Source organism: Hylobates moloch, unplaced genomic scaffold (assembly GCF_009828535.3).
Source record: "Hylobates moloch isolate HMO894 unplaced genomic scaffold, HMol_V3 SCAFFOLD_14, whole genome shotgun sequence".
NCBI classification, from domain to species: domain Eukaryota; kingdom Metazoa; phylum Chordata; class Mammalia; order Primates; family Hylobatidae; genus Hylobates; species Hylobates moloch.
Window position 1 is genome coordinate 93,033,715 of NW_026652289.1, and position 18,534 is coordinate 93,052,248.

General features: G+C 37.0%; 1 protein-coding gene across 10 annotated transcripts in view; it reads right to left on the bottom strand.

The window, feature by feature from the left end:
• Positions 1–18,534, bottom strand: part of CEP152 (centrosomal protein 152) — a 146,430-nt gene that overhangs the window by 111,835 nt on the left and 16,061 nt on the right. For all 10 annotated transcript variants that reach the window (XR_009209595.1, XR_009209594.1, XR_009209597.1 and 7 more), the window contains exons 7-12: positions 16,972–17,112; positions 14,888–15,027; positions 12,471–12,671; positions 7,643–7,790; positions 5,793–5,884; positions 4,848–5,011 (exon numbers count right to left, since the gene is read on the bottom strand). Coding sequence is in view for 6 of the 10 variants with exons in the window: in XM_032175232.2 (XP_032031123.1) it covers positions 4,848–5,011; positions 5,793–5,884; positions 7,643–7,790; positions 12,471–12,671; positions 14,888–15,027; positions 16,972–17,112 (886 nt within the window). In the remaining 4 variants the exon portion in view is untranslated. The remainder of the gene's footprint in view (positions 1–4,847; positions 5,012–5,792; positions 5,885–7,642; positions 7,791–12,470; positions 12,672–14,887; positions 15,028–16,971; positions 17,113–18,534) is intronic.

Here is an 18,534-nt window from a genome sequence, read left to right on the forward strand (position 1 = left end):
TCTAACTATATAGAAATTATAAACAGGAAAAGTGATAACTCTCAATACTGGCTAGGTTACCAAGAAAATAGGGACAGCCTCAGGACGTGAGTAATAATGTAAACTTTAGGGCTGTTTAGTAACATGCATCAAAACCCTCAAATAAGTGCACACCCTTTAGCAAGGCAATTATTCTACTTCTTTAGGAAGTAATCAAAGATGTGAATAAAGACTTGACTACAAGGATGCTTATAACAATGATATTGCATTATTTATAGCAAAACTTTTAAACAGCCATTTAGTAGCTAAACTGGTTCATTCATCTACATAGTCACTAAAAGTAATATATAAAAATATTCACTGATATTCAAAGATTTCAGAATATACTAGTAAAATGACATTATAAAGAAATATTATCAACATTATTTTATCTTTTAGAAACGTACAAAACAGGTGATGTGGAAGTTTTATACTGAAATATTATAGTGGTTTTCTTCATGGGAAGTAAGGTGAAATTATTGGTGATTTCTATTTTCTTCTTTTTTAGTCCGTATTTTCTAATTTTTTCATAATGGAGGATTAAGTTACTTTTGAAAAGAAATAAACAGTTGACAGCATCTGCCCTTACGATGAGGTGATGAAAGTCTCTGTGGCCTTTCTCCACAAAACCCCTGAGAAAAATATAATCATAAGAAAATCATCATATTCCAATAGAGGGCCTTCCTACAAAATCCTAATGACTGTCAAGGTCATCAAAAACAAGTAAAGTCAAGAGAAATCTAAGGAAACATGACCCCTAAATGTAATGGGGTAGCCTGGTTGGGATCCCAGAACAGAAAAAGTACGTTAAATAAAAACCAAGGGCATGTAAATAAACCCTGGATGTTAATTAATAATAATATATCAATATCAGCTCATTAATTGTAACAAATGTACCATACTAACATAAGGTATTAGTAGGGAAAAATGGGTGCAGCATATCATATATACGAACTCTGCATAATATAAATTTTTCTGTAAATTAAAAACTGTTCCAAAAATATTTTTTAAAAAAACCTTTATTAGAAACAAAAATAATAGTACCTGAGTTAAATGTTTACTGTTCTTCAGTTTTAGATGATTCCAAATAAAATCTTAGAATATTGTGTGTGGGTGTGTGTCTGTGTGCGTTTGTGTGTATGGGTGTGTGAGACAGAGAAAATGAATAAACTATTAGGTAGGCTTTTTAATGTTATAAAAGGAGCTTTTGCAATACAAAATGCAACTTTTGTATATGTAATATATATATTGTGTAAGTAGTCTGTCTATATACATAGATCTTATTTAAACCACTTCTATTTCCATTGAAGTAGAAAATATAAATGATAAGAAATATAAAATATTTTACGATATAACTTCCTGTGCTATAAGACATGGTGAACTAACCTTAAGCAGAATGATTATTTTGCTCAGTCAACAAATTATGCATCCCTAATTTCTTTTCTTACTGAATGCTGACCACTGAAATAGCACATCCTGTACTCCTAGAGGGAGCCAAGTCAGAGAGAGAGAGAAAGTGCTTGCTAAAATAATTTTCTCTTCTTTCCTCAAAGGGGAAAAAAATCAGTGGTGGTGACCAATCCTGAAAAAGGCTCACTACTGAGCCCTATGGAAGTCAGTTCTCCTAAATCCAAATAAACTGTAGTCCCTTATGAAGCCTGCTGAGAAGACCAAAGGGAAAAGGCATTCCACTTGTTAAATGTTTATTATTTGAGCTTAGCGGCCAACTATAATAAGGGAGAGAGGAAGCTGTCTGCAAGTTGCATGCAGATTTAGCTACTCAAATTCCATGAATGTAAAATAGAACGTTCAGGCTAAACCCTTAAAATTTACTAGGCAGTAGCTTGAGGGAGGAGGTAGTTGGTAATAAAAGCTTGTAGCCACCAATATTTGGGTCAGTGATTTGAAAGCAACCCAAGTCAACAAAGAACTAAAATTCCCAACACAGGAAAATTATTGCTTCCTCTTATTCTAGGAATCACAGTAGACCAGGGGAAAGGGACAAATATCTTCTCCTTCATCTCCTTTCAATTTGATCTGAGTATAATTGCTTTTAGTTTTCCACGAAGCCAAAATATCATCTAATAAACTGCTGGTGGGTGGAATGACTACAAGCAAAACGTTTCTTCGCTTATCTTGTGCTTCACTGGATGTCTTTTTGCCGAGCCTCAGTGACTAATCACACTGTGCTTTATTCTTCACTTTCCCACTGAATGCGTCCATCATTCCTTTTACTATAATAATGATGTGGTGTCTCAGGTTTATTATCTATAGGAATGTGCTTTAAGATGAGTACAGGAGGCCGGGCGCGGTGGCTGAAGCCTGTAATCCCAGCACTTTGGGAGGCCAAGGTGGGAGGATCACCTGAGGTCGGGAGTTCAAGACCAGCCTGACCAACATGGAGAAACCCCATCTCTACTAAAAATGAAAAATTAGCCAGGCATGGTGGCGCATGCCTGTATTCCCAGCTACTCAGGAGGCTGAGGCAGGAGAATTGCTTAAACCTGGGAGGCGGAGGTTGAAGTGAGCCGAGATCACGCCATTGTACTCCAGCCTGGGCAACAAAAGCAAAACTCCATCTCAAAAAAAAAAAAAAAAAAAAAAAAAGATGAGTACAGGATTTTGGCTATGAGCACTAAGTAAATAGAAAGTGTAAAGGCAGCAGAATATGTTTTAATAGACATCAAGAAGAAGTAACTATTTGAAAAGATAAACATACATAATCTATTATTTATCCAATTCCCAGACCAACTATAGCAGAAACTAAAAGTAATCACAAATTGGAGAAAAATCATTTTTAGCATGAACCACATCTTTAATCCTCAAAAATAAAAGACATGAAGAAAGGAGTTTAAGGCAAAAAGGTTTAACTGACATGTAAATATGAACAGACAGACAACCGAGCCTTTCTCAGGAGTTTGGGTTCACGTACTGGTTCTGCTACTAATTGTCTGCCTTACTGAGTAAAGGACTTCACTCTGGTTTTTCCAACTCTCACATGTTAATATTGGATTTGATATTTTTCACAAGGTTGAGAATCAAGAACATTTTACAAAGTATGTGTTAAATTAATATAAAATTCAGGTGACTTAATGTAAAATCTGATCAGTGATATGTTTTCATCAACCATCTACTGAATAACAATAGTAACAGCCATCATTTATCAACTGCCTAATATATGTTAGAACGTGTTACATGAGGCCTTTTATATTCATTATTTTAATCCTCAGTTTAACCTCCAAGGGATTTTAAGCTTGACAAGAAAACAGGCTCAGAAAAGCTAAGAAATTTGCCCAAGCTCACAAAGCTAGTAATAAAATGGCAAAACTATTATTCAAAACAATCTGGATCTGAAGCCCGTGCTCTTTCCACTAGCCCCTTAGAATTAATCTGGCATTAGCAGGACATGAGGCATTCACAGCAGTGAATTTTCCAGGTGACTATATTAACATTTTATGTAAATCTGTCTAAAAAAGATATAATGCACTTCGTTTTTTGCTTTAATTTACTAACCAAACTGGAAGCCTTTCTTTGACAACTTGGGATCATAAATGTGGATATTTTGATGTGGATCAAATATATGTAAACGTGTAGAGCTATTTGCTGTGATACTCAGCAACTCCGGCCTGTTGGGTTTCCATAGTTTTCTCCTTGCTAAGGCTGAGCTGCTGGCCGAAGGATGGATACTGTCTTTCCCAACCCTTGCCCTAGCCCTCTGCAGTCGGTTAGGAAATGAGACAATTCATGGAGTACAAATAAATCTAAGTCAATATGGTCCTGGGATAAGAACTTGAAGGTGGCTCCTTCTAAATACATCATATAATCCAGTTCTGATATTTTCTTCTTTGCTTCCTTCTGGATAGTAGTGCTGTGATTTGTAGGGATGAGAGTCCCTGAAGACAGACCTCTAGATAAATGGAGCCTTACTAAACTAGAATAATACCATCTTCTTTCACAGTGTCACCTGATCACTTTATATTTCAACTTACTGAATCTCATCTTACTGTTCTTAAAATGAGATCACAGTCTCAAAATACATAACTTCTAAAACCTATCATAGAGCAAACTTTTCAGGACATTTATATATTTGTATTTAGTTGTGTAATACCTGAAATATAACATGTATTAAACACTCTCAGGAAACTATAATTCAATAATGATGACAAACTCCGTCTTAAACTATAAACAAAAGGGGGGTGGCAAGGGCCAAACGCATCCAAAAATCTTTCCTTAACCTAAATACAACCTCTTCCAAACACTGTATCTCTCTTCCCTATCCAAAACCAGTACAGGAAATGTGTAAATCCCACCTCTATACATCAAACATAACATTGAATGCATAGCACTTAGTTGTTTCCAAGAATGTTTCTTTCTCCCTGACCGGAAAACACGTAAGCTCCCTGTGGGAAGGACAGTTCCTATCTCATTTTTTGTACCCTACTCCAGAGCCTTGTATAGCACCTTCCACGCAGCAAGTGCTTCTAAAGTCCGTTAAGTGTTCAATTCTCCTTCTACAACCACCACTACTCCCTCCCCAGTCAGTCTCTGGCAGGAGTGATAAAATACTTCCTTCTATGAGATTGCTAAAATACCTGTATTAAGCAGTAATATAAAAGACAGAATCTCTACTTTAAAAGGTCATAGTAAGGTTTCTAGGAAAAATTAATGTATATTTTTCATATTATCACTGATAAATGCAAGGTATCTGCATTCAATATACAGTGTTAACATATGAAAATAATACGCTCTCACCTTAAAACAGATACCATGCATCATCAGTATTACTAATGTTGGTTCTTCTACAGTAAACTAAAATATTCTTTCCATACCTGGTAACTTTGGATTTTTTCCAGTTGATCTTTTTAATACCCAAATCCACATATGATTCAGTGAGTTCTATATTTAATTCTCCTTCTGAGTCACTTGGATGTATTCCTAGTTTTGCAGCAGATTCATAGAGAGAAATTTCATCTTTTAGTTCCGTTAATTCTTCCTACAACACAAAATTATTAAAAATAATTTTCGTTATTTTCCTATATGAAGAAATCAGTCATTCTATGTCTCAAAATTTGTTTTAATGATCAACAGAAGGCAAAAACACTTCTTCAAATATATTATTAATATACATTATACTTTATAAAGGCCAGCATATATCAGGTTTTCAAGTAAAGCCTAAATGAATAAATGAATGAGAAAACAAACATAAGGATTTCCTCTCACATCTCTGTCTCTTAGATTTTGTCCTCCATGGAAAGTGGCGTGTTCCTTGGGCTTAAATGCTGATGGTGGCACTTTCTGGCTTACTAGAGTACAGGACAAACTACGCTGGTTTGCCAAGAATGGGTTGTACTTTAGCATGCCAGTGGTGAAAAGGTGGAGGTAATAATGGAACCCTTCTCCCATATTTTCCTCCCCCTCCAGTGGAAAATGTAAATAGCACTGGAGGAGGATATGAGAGAACTGCAGCAAAATTCAACATTCCCCACCCCCATAGATGAACTGATCTCTGGGATACACCCAAAGATGAAAGGACGTGCCACTTGAAGGAGGTGGCGGGCAGGCTGGCAGGAAGTGCAGGGCCTTGGCTCTGCAATTAGACAGACCTGAGTTTGACTTGCCAACTGTGTGAAGGAGATGGTGAACAACTCCCATGGGCTGGTTTGAAGGTGGTCCAACCACCTCTATTATACAGAGAAACCCAAGATTCAAATAGGTGATGTAACTACCGCTTAATTCAGATACCCATAGAGTCTCTTCTAAGTGGCAACACTCACTTGCAAAGCCTTGTTCATGTTTTCACTCATAGCATGTGCCTTCTGTGCTTGCTGCAGCTGGAACTGTAGCTGAGCCACCTCTTGTACTGACCCTACAGAGGAAAGAACCATAGGATATACTGAAAAAATGTAAGGGCACAAAGTACTTATGATCTACAGAAGACTTGAATCCACTGAGGCTACAGAAAGTAAAGTTCTGCTTTATTACTACTGTCTCTTTAGAATACACAGAGCCCGTGGGACCCAGAAGGCATAGCTCTGGGCCAGACATTTTCCAGATTTAGTATGGCATCCCATATGACCTTGGGAAGTTAAAGGCATGGGCTACGTGACTTTTTACGAATCATGTAGCCACATTTACGAATCATATCAGCCACATTTACAGACCTTAACATTCCAGAAGTCCTTTAATAGAAGCATAACACTCCAACTCATGGAAAGTCAAAGAAAAAATTCTTTGGAACCCATTTCCACCCTGCAATAAGAAAACTATACCGTGCTGCCTTTAACTTCTTTGTAGATGCTTTTTCTATCCAGCATCCCCACCTCCACATGTAAATGAAGTGTATTAGGGTTGTAATTCTAAAACTTTAGAACCTAATATTTTAAATGTACTGGGCAAGGTGGTGGGGGGACTGTTCCCAATTTTAAAGGGACATTATTAGGTTTCAAAAGGAAATGACCATCTGGAAAATGATTAAGAGAAGCAATGACGGCATAAAGAACATAATATTTTCAAAGCATTTAACAGCCAGGGAAAAGGCTCACCAAGTAATGCCAAATGAAAACAAAGGCTATAAAACTAAACAGGGAGGGGCCCTTAATAAAGCATAACCCAAATTTTGCCCCTTATCAAGACATATATACACATACATTTAGGCAGTCTTTGACTTTAGTACTTTCAGCTTTTGAATAACCCACCCTTTCACATATCGTACCAACAGTCTAAATTACCTTTCATATGCCAAAGTGTGACTTTCATATATCAGTTAATGAATAACTGTTGACCTGTTTTCACAATGTGAGCTACTTACGAGCAAACAGGGAAGTTTTGTCTATATAGCAGTGTTTGTACAAACGTCATCATTTTATTGTTCTTTGCTCTAAGATCATTTTATAAAAATTAATAAGAAATAAAACAACTGCTGAAACTAAAAGGATAGGAAGCATATGTCTCAAACTTAATACTATAAAGACCATATTAGAAATCTGAAGCATGACAAAAATGTAACTCTCTGGCCTCAACTGACTAGGTAAGTCACTATTCCATTATGAGGGGAAAAATATGAAAGAAGTTATACAAAGGATAGAACTATATGATCAAATATTGGGCCGAGAAAAGCAAAATATAATGGGATTTTACAATCATTTTTAGTTTTCAGGGATAGAAATTACCTTATAATGTATTTTATTGTTCAATTTTTGCATGTTCAGCTTTAGTATGTTTTCAGAAATGCATTACATAAAGAAGCAGGACATTGTCTATGTGCGTACATTCATTTCATTTGAAGGAAATACATTCAAACACTAACAATAATAATCTCAGTAGTAGAATTATGGTTATTTTTATTTGGTACTTTATACTGGTCTCCAGCTTCCAAATTATTTAATAAAAACAAACTAAACCTTTGTATATATATATATATATTTTTATATATGTGTGTGTGTGTGTGTGTGTGTATATATATATATATATACATATATATGTATATATTTCTTTTTTTAAAGAAATTTATTGCTGATTGTGTTTTCTGTCCCTTCTGGATTTTTACAATTCATGGATCCTACTACATTCTTTCTGCATATTGAACCAACCTTCTGGGGAGACAGTGGCCCTACCAGACACCTACCGGACTGCAACAAGTGGGCACACTGCTTTTGACTCTCCTCTAGACTTCTTGTCAACCTATTAATGATCTCAGTCTTTTCTAACTTGATTGCTTCTTGATTCCTTTCCAGTTGTTTCACGTGATCTTTCAAACGACAGCAAATGTCTTCCTAAATAGAAAAAAAGTTCAGGAAGTCATTTTCATAAAGAGTTTTAATAAAGAGTAAACTAAAAATTATGATTCATAATTAGATTTGATGTCAAACACAAGATCATCACATGGGAGCATCACCTCTTTTACAAGGTAAAGTGCACAGAACTGGGAGTCAAGAGCTTGGGTGAAGCTTCAACTCTTCAGTCTGTTTCTTCTTTTGTAATTATGCTAATAAAGGCTGAATTAGTCTAAAGTCTCCTTCGACTCTATATTCACAAGACAATGAGTTATTCAAAAATTAGATTTTACTGAAGCCAAAGAAAATGTATTACATTCCTATACATATTTTATATTGTCAGTTTTAGTGTATGTATATATATTTAGGCAGACTACTTTGAATCATGCAATTTGTATCCCAAAACAGTAAGGATATAGATAAATGCATGAAAACTCACTGTATTCTAAGCAGCCAAAAGTTCATTCCATTAAGGGCAGCCAAAAATAATCTTTCCCTCCTCTGAAATTCTTTTAAACTTGATCTGTTTCTCTCTTATCTTTCCCCACCTTTCAGATGTCTTATTTCTCTTAATAGCCCCCTTGAAGGTGCTTCTGCAGTGCCTTAGACATATCAAGTGCTGTAAGAAACACTTGAAAAATAAATGACAAAGAAAAATAGGGTAAATGTGTATGTGCATGTGCATAACTATATGGGATTACATAAAATATAGAGTGTGTATGCAATACACTCAAGTTTCTTCCAAAAGAAAATATGTTTGGGTGTAATGAACCACGGAAGTCCCGAGTCCAGGTAGAACAAATACACTGTCAAAATCATCATCTCTCTTTCAAAAAAGGCTACACAGGCTGAATTCCAGGCAAATGGCCGAGCATGGGAGAGGCAGAAGAGTGAATTAAGTTAATTAATTGAAATTACCCGAGAAAACCTAAAGAAAACAAGAAATAAGAAGAAAACTGAGAAAGGGCTTTGAAGTAGAGAAAAGGCCTTAGGCTTTTGCTGCCTGATCTGTAGTATAACCTAAAGCCCAATAATACCTTAAGGGTACTAACACAAGGTACATCCCATAAGAGCACTAACACAGAAGTACCTTGAAACAAAGAGACTCTGAAGTCTCCCATTTTAGCTTAAAAATCCATGTGAATTTTGTATTCTATCTCATAATGAAGCTCTGTTTGCTTTAAATTTTTTCTACTAAATTTTTGAGCAAAATGAAGCTTCTGGAAACTAGTCCATGTTTATTCAGCACTGCAAACCTCCTGGCACACTGCTGCTAATTCCAGGCCAGCTTGAGAAACCTGGTTCTAAACGCCAAAGTAACGTGGCAAACACAATGAATGAGCTCACATTAATGACAGCATGACGGTAATGACAGCAAGAAGGGGTGGGGAGACAGCTAATATTTATATTCTGGGGAGGTCACAATAGTGTTAACAAGGGATTGGGAACTAGCAAACAAAATTAAAGAAAAGTTAGGTATAAACAAATTGTAAAGAAAAGGCAGACTCTGCCAATAATTTGATTATATGTAACAATCAATTAAACTATCGTGTATCCTGTTGACGAGTTCAGGAAAACAGATCATACTCATAAAACTTTAAAGTTTTAATACCAAAAATCAAAAAAGATTGAGTAGTTCAATGTTTGCCATGATTAGCTTGAGTAGTTCAAGACTGATAGGGGCAGACATTTTTCAAGACTGAGACAAGTGCAATGATAAAGAGATGACAGCTGAACTCCAGCCTGGGCAACAGAGCGAGACTCCATCTCAAAAAAAAAAAAAAAAAAGAGAGAGAGATGATAGAGACGACAGCTGAATCTGTGGGAGGGAAAAGAACTGGACAGGGTTCTAGCACACAGGAAAATGAGGACTAGACCACACACAGAGAAGTCTGTGGGACTCTCTAAGCCAACAGAAAGTGTTCAAAGTGGAGCCTTTAAATATAACATTAAAGAAAAGGTAGAAAGTTATGACATAGAAACCAAAGTCCATGACTTCACCAAAGGTGAAGATTTCAAGGAGACAGAAGGAAAAAAGTAATATACCAACAAGGAGATAATCAGAGATCTTAACATGACACTTCTATGAACGGAAGGAAGTAAAAGTCAGTTTGGTGGAGAGAGTCTAGGAGATGGGTTACTAGGAGAGAATTATGACATTGGAGGAACACTATGAGCTCCAAGAAGCCCATTTCTTTCACCTTTTCTGTCTTACTAAAAAAATTCAAGGGAAAATCAGCCAAAAAAAAAAGAACTATTATAATATGTTGTGAGTGCATACAATCTTTTCTACCCAAAAAAGCTGGTGTCTTAAGAAAAACGCTAATAATTTTACAATCTATAAATTTCTCAAAATATACTAGTTACAGACATTTTGTTTTTAATTTTAGATTCAGGGGATATATGTATAGGTGTGTTACATGGATATGTGGCATGATGCTGAGGTCTGGGCTTCTGTTAGGCGCTTTGGAACACCCACTTTGCAAAGCAGCTATGCAATTATATGCAAAGCCTAACATCAGTGCCATGCTCTGTTAAAAAAATAATAATAAAACAAAGTAAAAATAGGCAAAGAATGTAACAGTGGGAAAAGACCTTAACACCTTCAATTTATGGGTTCAGGGGTCTGAAGCCCACCCAGCACAGAATCAAGAATTTGTTCTGACTTTACTGTAGAGTTCTTCTATTGAAGGGGGTGGGGCAGTGGACGACAGAGAATGCAGTGGGCACAGGGGTAGAAAACACTAGAAATACCTTCCAATCCATCCCTAATGAAACTGTGTTTAAGTCAACAGAGAATGGAAACCCCCAACCCAATAAAGAAAAGCCACCAGGATCCACTCTTCTCTAGTCATCCAAGAAGGGCTACTGTCCAAGTCCAACTAACTTCAATGTTACCCTGTGTTGGCCAAAACTAACTTTAAAATATAATAAATAAAATAAAAATTTATGAAGCTACATCTCAAATTCTATTTGTTTAAATATTCTATAAAGTAGACTTTTCAATAATTTGGTATAGCCTTCATTTTTTTTTTTTTTTTTTTTCTGGAAAAAAGAGTCTCATTTTTTTTCTCTGGAAAAAGAGTCTCAATCTGTTACCCAGGCTGGAGTACAGTGGTGCAATCACGGCTCACTGCAGCCTCGACCTCCTGAGCTCAAGCAATCCTCCCACCTCAGCCTCCCAAGTAGCTGGGACTACAGGCGCATGCCACCATGCTCGGCTAATTTTTTTTTTTTGTAAAGACAAGGATTCACTATTTTTCCCAGGCTAGTCTTGAACTCATGGGCTCAAGTGATCCACCTGCCTCAACCTCCCAAAGTGCTGGGATGACAGGCATGAGCCACTGTAACTGGCCTTCATCTTTCCCTACTCCTATATATCCTCCACATTGATCAAATTCACAATTTTCTTATATAAAATAAATACATAATGAAATAGATATAATAAAAACACATATAAATACATGTAAAAATAAAATAAAATGATAAACAATTATTGCCAGTAATGTACTCTTACATAGTTCTACCTAAAAGCATGGAAGAATTAGAGGCAGCTATATAGGTCAGAAATAACCCAAATCAGCATGAATTTTAAGTGTGGTGAAATTTTCCATACCCTCACATCTGATTTTTCTTCTCTCCTTCCCTTAGGTTAAATCAATTTTGAAATTACATTAAGAAAAATGCATTCTGAAATGTTATTCACTCAAGTGATTACCTAGAGTTATACAGCACAAGCAAACTCACCACCTGACTCACATTTAGCTTTCAATATTTTATTCCCCCTTGAGTGAAAATAATAAAAATTCACTGTGCAATATGCTCAAGATTCAAATCTCATTAAGTCTAGATCAGACTGTCTTCTTATTTTATAAATTATATTGTCCTCAAAATTTACTCTCCTCCCAAGAATCATTTCTCAACAGACTGTATTGACAGGTGAATTACCTAATGCTGGGAGACTCAAGTAAGGCTTTCTACTGGTTAAGCTTCCAAGGTAACCTCCCAAGTTCTAGCCAGCCACTGGTAGACTCATTTGTTTTGGTCTGGATTTATTCTAGGACCATATAAACAACATACACAAATACCCTACAAATAAAGAACAAGTAATGTGAAAGTTGAGAAAGTACTAATAATATTATAAGAAGTAGGGTTTCCAAAAGTATACCTTTAGGATGTATTCTCAGATTCTCAGCTTCTTTTTTTTTTCTTTTTTGGTGAGATGGAGATGGAGTCTCGCTCTGTCGCCCAGGGTGGAATGCAGTGGTGCGATCTCAGCTCACTGCAACCTCTGCCTCCTGGGTTCAAGCGATTCTCCTGCCTCAGCCTCCCGAGTAGCTGGGATTACAGGCACGCACCACTGTGCCCAGCTAATTTTTTTTTTTTTTTTTTTTTTTGTATTTTTAGTAGAGACGGGGTTTCACCAAGTTGGCCAGGCTGGTCTTGAACTTCTGACCTCAGGTGATCCGCCTGCCTTGGCCTCCCAAAGTGCTGGGGTTACAAGCGTGAGCCACTGTGCCCGGCCAATATCACTGGCTTTTAAGTTTCACTCACGTCACACACAATCTAACATTTACTACAAACATTCAAGACTTCTATATGATGAACCATAAAATATCAGTTACAAAACATAACCAGCTTTACTTGTTGATAACAGTTGCTCACTGAAATCATCCCAACCTGTTCTTTAAGTGCGGTGGCTGTGGCATCCAAATTCTTTCGTAAGGACAATACTTGCTCTTCGTACTTCTTTGTGAGGCCCATAACAATGCTCTCATGCTGTTCTCTAGCTCGTTGAAGTGATTCAGAATGATGAAGGTCCACCAGCTGCTGCTTCAAGCTTTCCAGAGCCATTTCAGTTGTTCTGGACTTCTTGATCATCTAGTAAATACACACAGGATATCCATGTTTAAAATATACACAGAGTATTTTAGCTCTGTGCTGTCTATAAACTTTTACTTTTACTATAAACTAAAACTCAAGCATGTTTTAATGAGAGTAGAGAAGGGGTCTCCGCTCATCATGGCTCAAGCTCCTTAAAACATCCCTAGCTGGGACCCTCCAGGCCCATAGTTGTTGGAAACAATGTTCCCTGAGAAAATACATTTGGTAGATACCTGAGGGGAGTGAAAGAGGATTTTGCACAGCATGATGGATGTGGCTATCAGGCACGGAATCTGCTGATGCCATGATGGCCCCAGTGCTGTTTGCATTGCTCTATGACCAAAGTGTGGGGTAACCCAATTGTTAGGTCATAGAAAACTGACAACTGTTCCTTGAAAGACTGATGAAACCTGCCAATGGTCACTTACTAAAAACAAAGTTTTCAAAGCTATAACTGCACAGTTGATATTGTAGGCAAAATCATAGCCCTCCGAAATGTCCATGTCCTAATCCCCAAAACCTGTGAATAAGTTATATTACATGGCAAGGGAAAATTAAGATTGTACGTGGAATTAATATTGCTAATTAGATTGCCTTAAAATAAGGTGAGTAGCCAGGATTATCCAGGTGGGCCCAATGTACCACAGGGTCCATAAATGAGGAAAACTAAGGCAGAAAAATCAGAACCAGAGAGACTCAATCAGCCATTCATTGCTGGCTTTGAAGATGGAAAAGGGCCACAAGCTAAGGAACACAGGTGGCCTCTAGAAGTTGGAAATAGCAAGAAAATGGATTCTCCCCTAAAGCCTCCGGAAAGCAATGCAGCCTTGCTGACACCCTGATTTTAGCCTAGTGAGATCCATGTCAGACTTCTGAACTCCAGAACTGTGAGATAAATTTGTGTTGTTTTAAACCACTGAATTTGTGGTCATCTGTTACAGCAGCAATAGGAAACTAATACACTTGGTGATTCTGCTGCTTACATAAAAAGTTTACAAAGTTATAACCTTTTACTACATAAAAGCAACTTAACTTTTTAATCTAATAACTATTGGTTTTCAAAAAGTTAAAAATAATCTACATTACATACAAAAATTAAAATTTCAAGAGGATTGTTCTTCATTCTATTCCAGAGATTGCCTATTTATTCCAATACTGCTTTCATTGCTAAGAGATCCATCCAATGAATGACACAGATAATTTGTGCCAGGCAGGGTTCTAAGCACTAAGAACATAATGACCAACAGAAAAGGTCTAAGGTCTTACTACTTTCTAGTGGGAAAAGACAATAAATAACAAGTAAACAAATGAGATCATTTCAGATAGTTATAGAGTAATAGAATATGGCATGATGAAGGTGAGTTGGAGGATGGAGCTATGGGCTGCCTTACATATAAAGTGAATAGCAAGTTATCTGAAAAGGTAACTGTTTTTAGCTAAGACCTGAAGGATGAGGAGGAGCCAGACATGAGAAAACACTGTTTAAACTCTTTCATTAAGCCATCCTCAGACTTAGCTCCCTCAAAACCAAGCTCATTATTTCATAGTCACTTTCATTTTTTTTTCCTCAAAGTCTCGCTCTCGTCCCCCAGGCTGGAGTGCAATGGCGCGATCTCAGCTCACTGCAACCTCCGCCTCCTGGGTTCAAGCAATTCTGCCTCAGCCTCCTGAGTAGCTGGGATTACAGGCGTCTGACACCACGCCCAGCTAATTTTTGTATTTTTAGTAGAGACGGGGTTTCACCATGTTGGCCAGGCTGGTCTCAAACTCCTGATCTCAAGTGATCCGACTGCCTCGGCTTCCCAAAGTGCTGGGATTACAGGCGTGAGCCACTGCGCCCGGCCATCACTTTCATTTTTAACCCTGCCCCCTGCCAAAAAATGACTCAACCACCACCAGGCTTAGCTACCAATGACTTATGACTATTTCCAAAAATCAAATGGCTATCTCATTAATCAAAGAATGTCAATGTGTCACCACTTTAAACTCAAGTTTAAAGAACAGTTCTCCAATGGAGAAACAGCAGGAAAAATAAAAATAAAAGCTTCTCGGGATACCAATTCTGAAGCAAACTATTGCAGTCAGGAAATTTAAGTTCTAATGCTTTGTCAATAACTTCAAAGTTCTTCTAAATTCAGTCCTACCCTACAAAAAGTTTTGTTAAATAACTAAACTTTTAATTTTTTTTACCATACATAAGTTAAAATAGGTACCTGTTCTTCATTGACTTTTAATGCTTGTATTTGAGTCTCCAGTGCTTTTATTTGAGCTTCGAGCTGTATCTCTCTTTCTTTTCCATTCTGAAAGAGTTTCTGTGATTCTCGAAGGCTGAGAGTCAAACCATCCTTTTCATCTATGGTATTAAAAATGTTTATATAAATAATGTTCCTGTAGAGGGACCCCAATGTCATGATCCCTATCAGATATCACATCTGTATCATATATAAATGTTGTTGAATTAAATTTAATTCAGAAAAATGAACTTTAGTTGATTTAGAGAAAACTATTCAAATAAAGAATTTACTTACTTACTTACTTATTTATTTGTTTTGAGACAGGGTCTCGCTCCATCGCCCAGGCTAGAGTACAGTGGCACAATCTTGGCTCACTACAACCTCAGCCTCCTGAGTAGCTGGGATTACAGGCACCTGCCACCACTCCCAGATAATTTTTGTATTTTTAGTAGAGATGGGGTTTCACTATATTGGCCAGGCTGGTCTCGAACTCCTAACCTCAAGTGATCCACCCACCTTGGCCTCCCAAAGTGCTGGGATTACAGGTGTGAGCCACCTCACCCAGCCCCAAATAAATAAATTATTTAAAATTAAAAAAAAAAAAAAAAACCTGACACCAAAAAAATTTTTTTAGAGAAGAAGAACTACTTCCTTTAAAATTATTATTGCATCCCTTTTGGGGACAAACCCCTGCTAATCAAAGAAGTTATCTGAGGACTAATTATCCTACACATACTTGCAATGAACTCTTTTTTTTTTGAAACGGAGTCTCACTCTGTCGCCAAGCTGGAGGGCAGAGGTGCAATCTCGGCTCACTACAAGCTCTGCCTCCCGGGTTCACACCATTCTCCCGCCTCAGCCTCCCGAGTAGCTGGGACTACTGGCACCACCACCACACCCAGCTAATTTTTTGTATTTTTAGTAGAGACGGGGTTTCACCATGTTAGCCAGGATGATCTCGATCTCCTGACCTCGTGATTCCGCCCTCCTTGACCTCCCAAAGTGCTGGGATTACAGGTGTGAGCCACCGTGCCCGACCCACTTGGAATGAACTCTAAAATTCACCTAATGTTAAATTCTTCCCACATACTTTGCTATAACAGCTCACAAGTTCTTCTCTCAAAATAAATGTCATGAGCATTACAGAAAGAGACATTTTTACCATCAATTAAATTTGAAATGAGCTACAGTTCAATCACAAAATTATTCTGCAAATGAAAGTTCAATGTGGACCAAAACCAGAGAAAGCACAAGGAGTAAGCAATTATAATTTGAATCTGTATTTACTCTATGTGTTTATCCTGGACATGGCACTTCACAATCACTAACCCTTATTTGGATCTAAACGTTTATGCTAATTTGTAGCCTCAGAAAACTTTGCAGTGCAAACTAAACACAAATCACTCTGAAAGTTGGAATACTTCATCCAGAGTAATGACATAAGGAATCAGACATAAGAAATCAACAACTTTTTAGGACAGAATGCCATCAGTACAGTTAAATAATGTTCAATGATTCTAAAAGCCTAAGTGATAAAGGGAAAATATGAGGACTCCAAAATAGAGTGTCTTTTTTTTTTGAGACGGAGTCTCACTCTGTCACCAGCCCCAAGTGTGGTGGCGCTTTCTCTGCTCACTGCAACCTCCGCCTGCAGGTTCAGGTGATTCTCCTTCTCCTGCCTCAGCCTCCCAAGTAGATGGGATTACAGGTGCCTGCCACTATGCCCGGCTAATTTTTGTATTTTTAGTAGAGACAGGGTTTCACCATGTTGGCCAGGCTGGTTTTGAACTCCTGATCTCAAGTGATCTGCCCACCTCAGCCTCCCGAAGTGCTGGGATTACGGGTGTAGCCACCATGCCTGGTCTCCAAAACAGTGTGTTCCAAAGAGAAGTAATCCAAGGCCAACACTCAGAAATCCTGGGTTTTGTTTTGCTATGCCTCACTCACTATGAGCCCTCTGACCAAGTGTTTTTACTCTCTAAGCTTCATATTTAATCTGAGGTTATTGGAAACAAGATATCTAGCTCAGTGTACCTCATAAATGACAGCATCCAGCATCTTACCTTTTATTATTACAAGCTGGTGATTCAGATATCGAATTTGACGTTCACTTTCATTTAACTTTTCAAGTAAGTTCTCCAGTTGTCTCTCTTTTGCTTTGTTAAGAACCTGAAGTTGAATAATCTGCATATTTTCTGCAGAGTCTGGGAATTAAAGACAATTTATTAGATAAAAACAAACCAAAATATAAATTTATAGTCATTTAAAGCGGTGTTTTTCAAACTGTGACTACAACTTTTTAGAGCATCATGAAATCAATTCAGTGAATTGTGACTAGGATTAAAAAAGAGAGAGAATATATCAGAGTGCATCATGTAGTAAGAATCAGTCTTATTTTGTGAAACTTGTTTCATTTATATATACCTGTTCATATAGATACATGTTGTAGACCATATCACAATGTAAAAAAAAAATAGTTCTTACAGTGGGTCACTGCTAGAAAAGTTTGAAAGTCACTGGTTTAAGTTATAACCCTGAATCACTACCTACCATTTCAGCCAGTTAAAAATCAGTATATAACAATTGCAATGAAATAAATATGCTGTCAGAAAATTAAAAACAAACAAGTACATCAGCTTCTATAAAATCATTTTTAAAGAAAATTTCTAGACAGCTTCAAAATATTTTATTTTAGGCAGGAGTGGGGAAAATATTATATTTATATTGATGCTGGCACATAACTGAATTAATTAGCTAGTGAATAGATTAATCAAGAATTTTGGGGAGGGAGCGGGGGAGAAGGGTTGAAAAACTATCCATTGGGTACTATGTTCACTATTTGGGTGATGGGTTCACTAGAAGCCAAACCCCAGCATTATTTAATATACCCATAAAACAAACCTGCAACTGTACTCCTCGAATACATAATTTTAAAAAAAAAGAATTTGAAGTCTTCTTTTAAAAACAATTAGTCATTTGGGGACCACTTTCAAAAGAGAGAAAAAAATGGAAAAAAGGATTGGTAGGTATGCGTCAACTACATAATGATAAATATTCTTCACTTACTACTAGAACAATGTTTCTGTTAGCTTACAATCAGAAATAAATGCATTTACTGAGTTTTAATCACTTGCTAACTAAATAATTCTGTCCTCTTTTTAAAAAGAGACCTGGTTAAATAAAGAAAATTAAAGACTGAAAAGTTTATACAAGTCAAACTCCTCACAGGTTTTATAGTAGAGCTAGCCCCATCTCCGAATTTTTTAGACTACTGTTGCTAAGAAACTATAATCACTAAATTGGCACTACCATTAAGTTATTTAATTAACTTCCAAATGTCAAATTTAGACAAACGTGTAACTGACTCAACTTGAAGAAGTGCAGACTATTAAGAAAGGTAAGGAAAGGTTTTTATATGCAGAAAGACCAGGAGATACAAATATAACTTTTCAAGGGAACTGAAAGAGTAAACACTAAGGAGATGTCAGGCCACTGCTGTGAGGTTCATTTACTCAACCTAAAACCAGTTATGTCATATACACTGTCCACTTCCTCATTCCAGAAGAAACTTAAGAACAAAGAGAGGCCATCCTCATATTTGCTGTTGACTCCTTCAGGGGAAAATG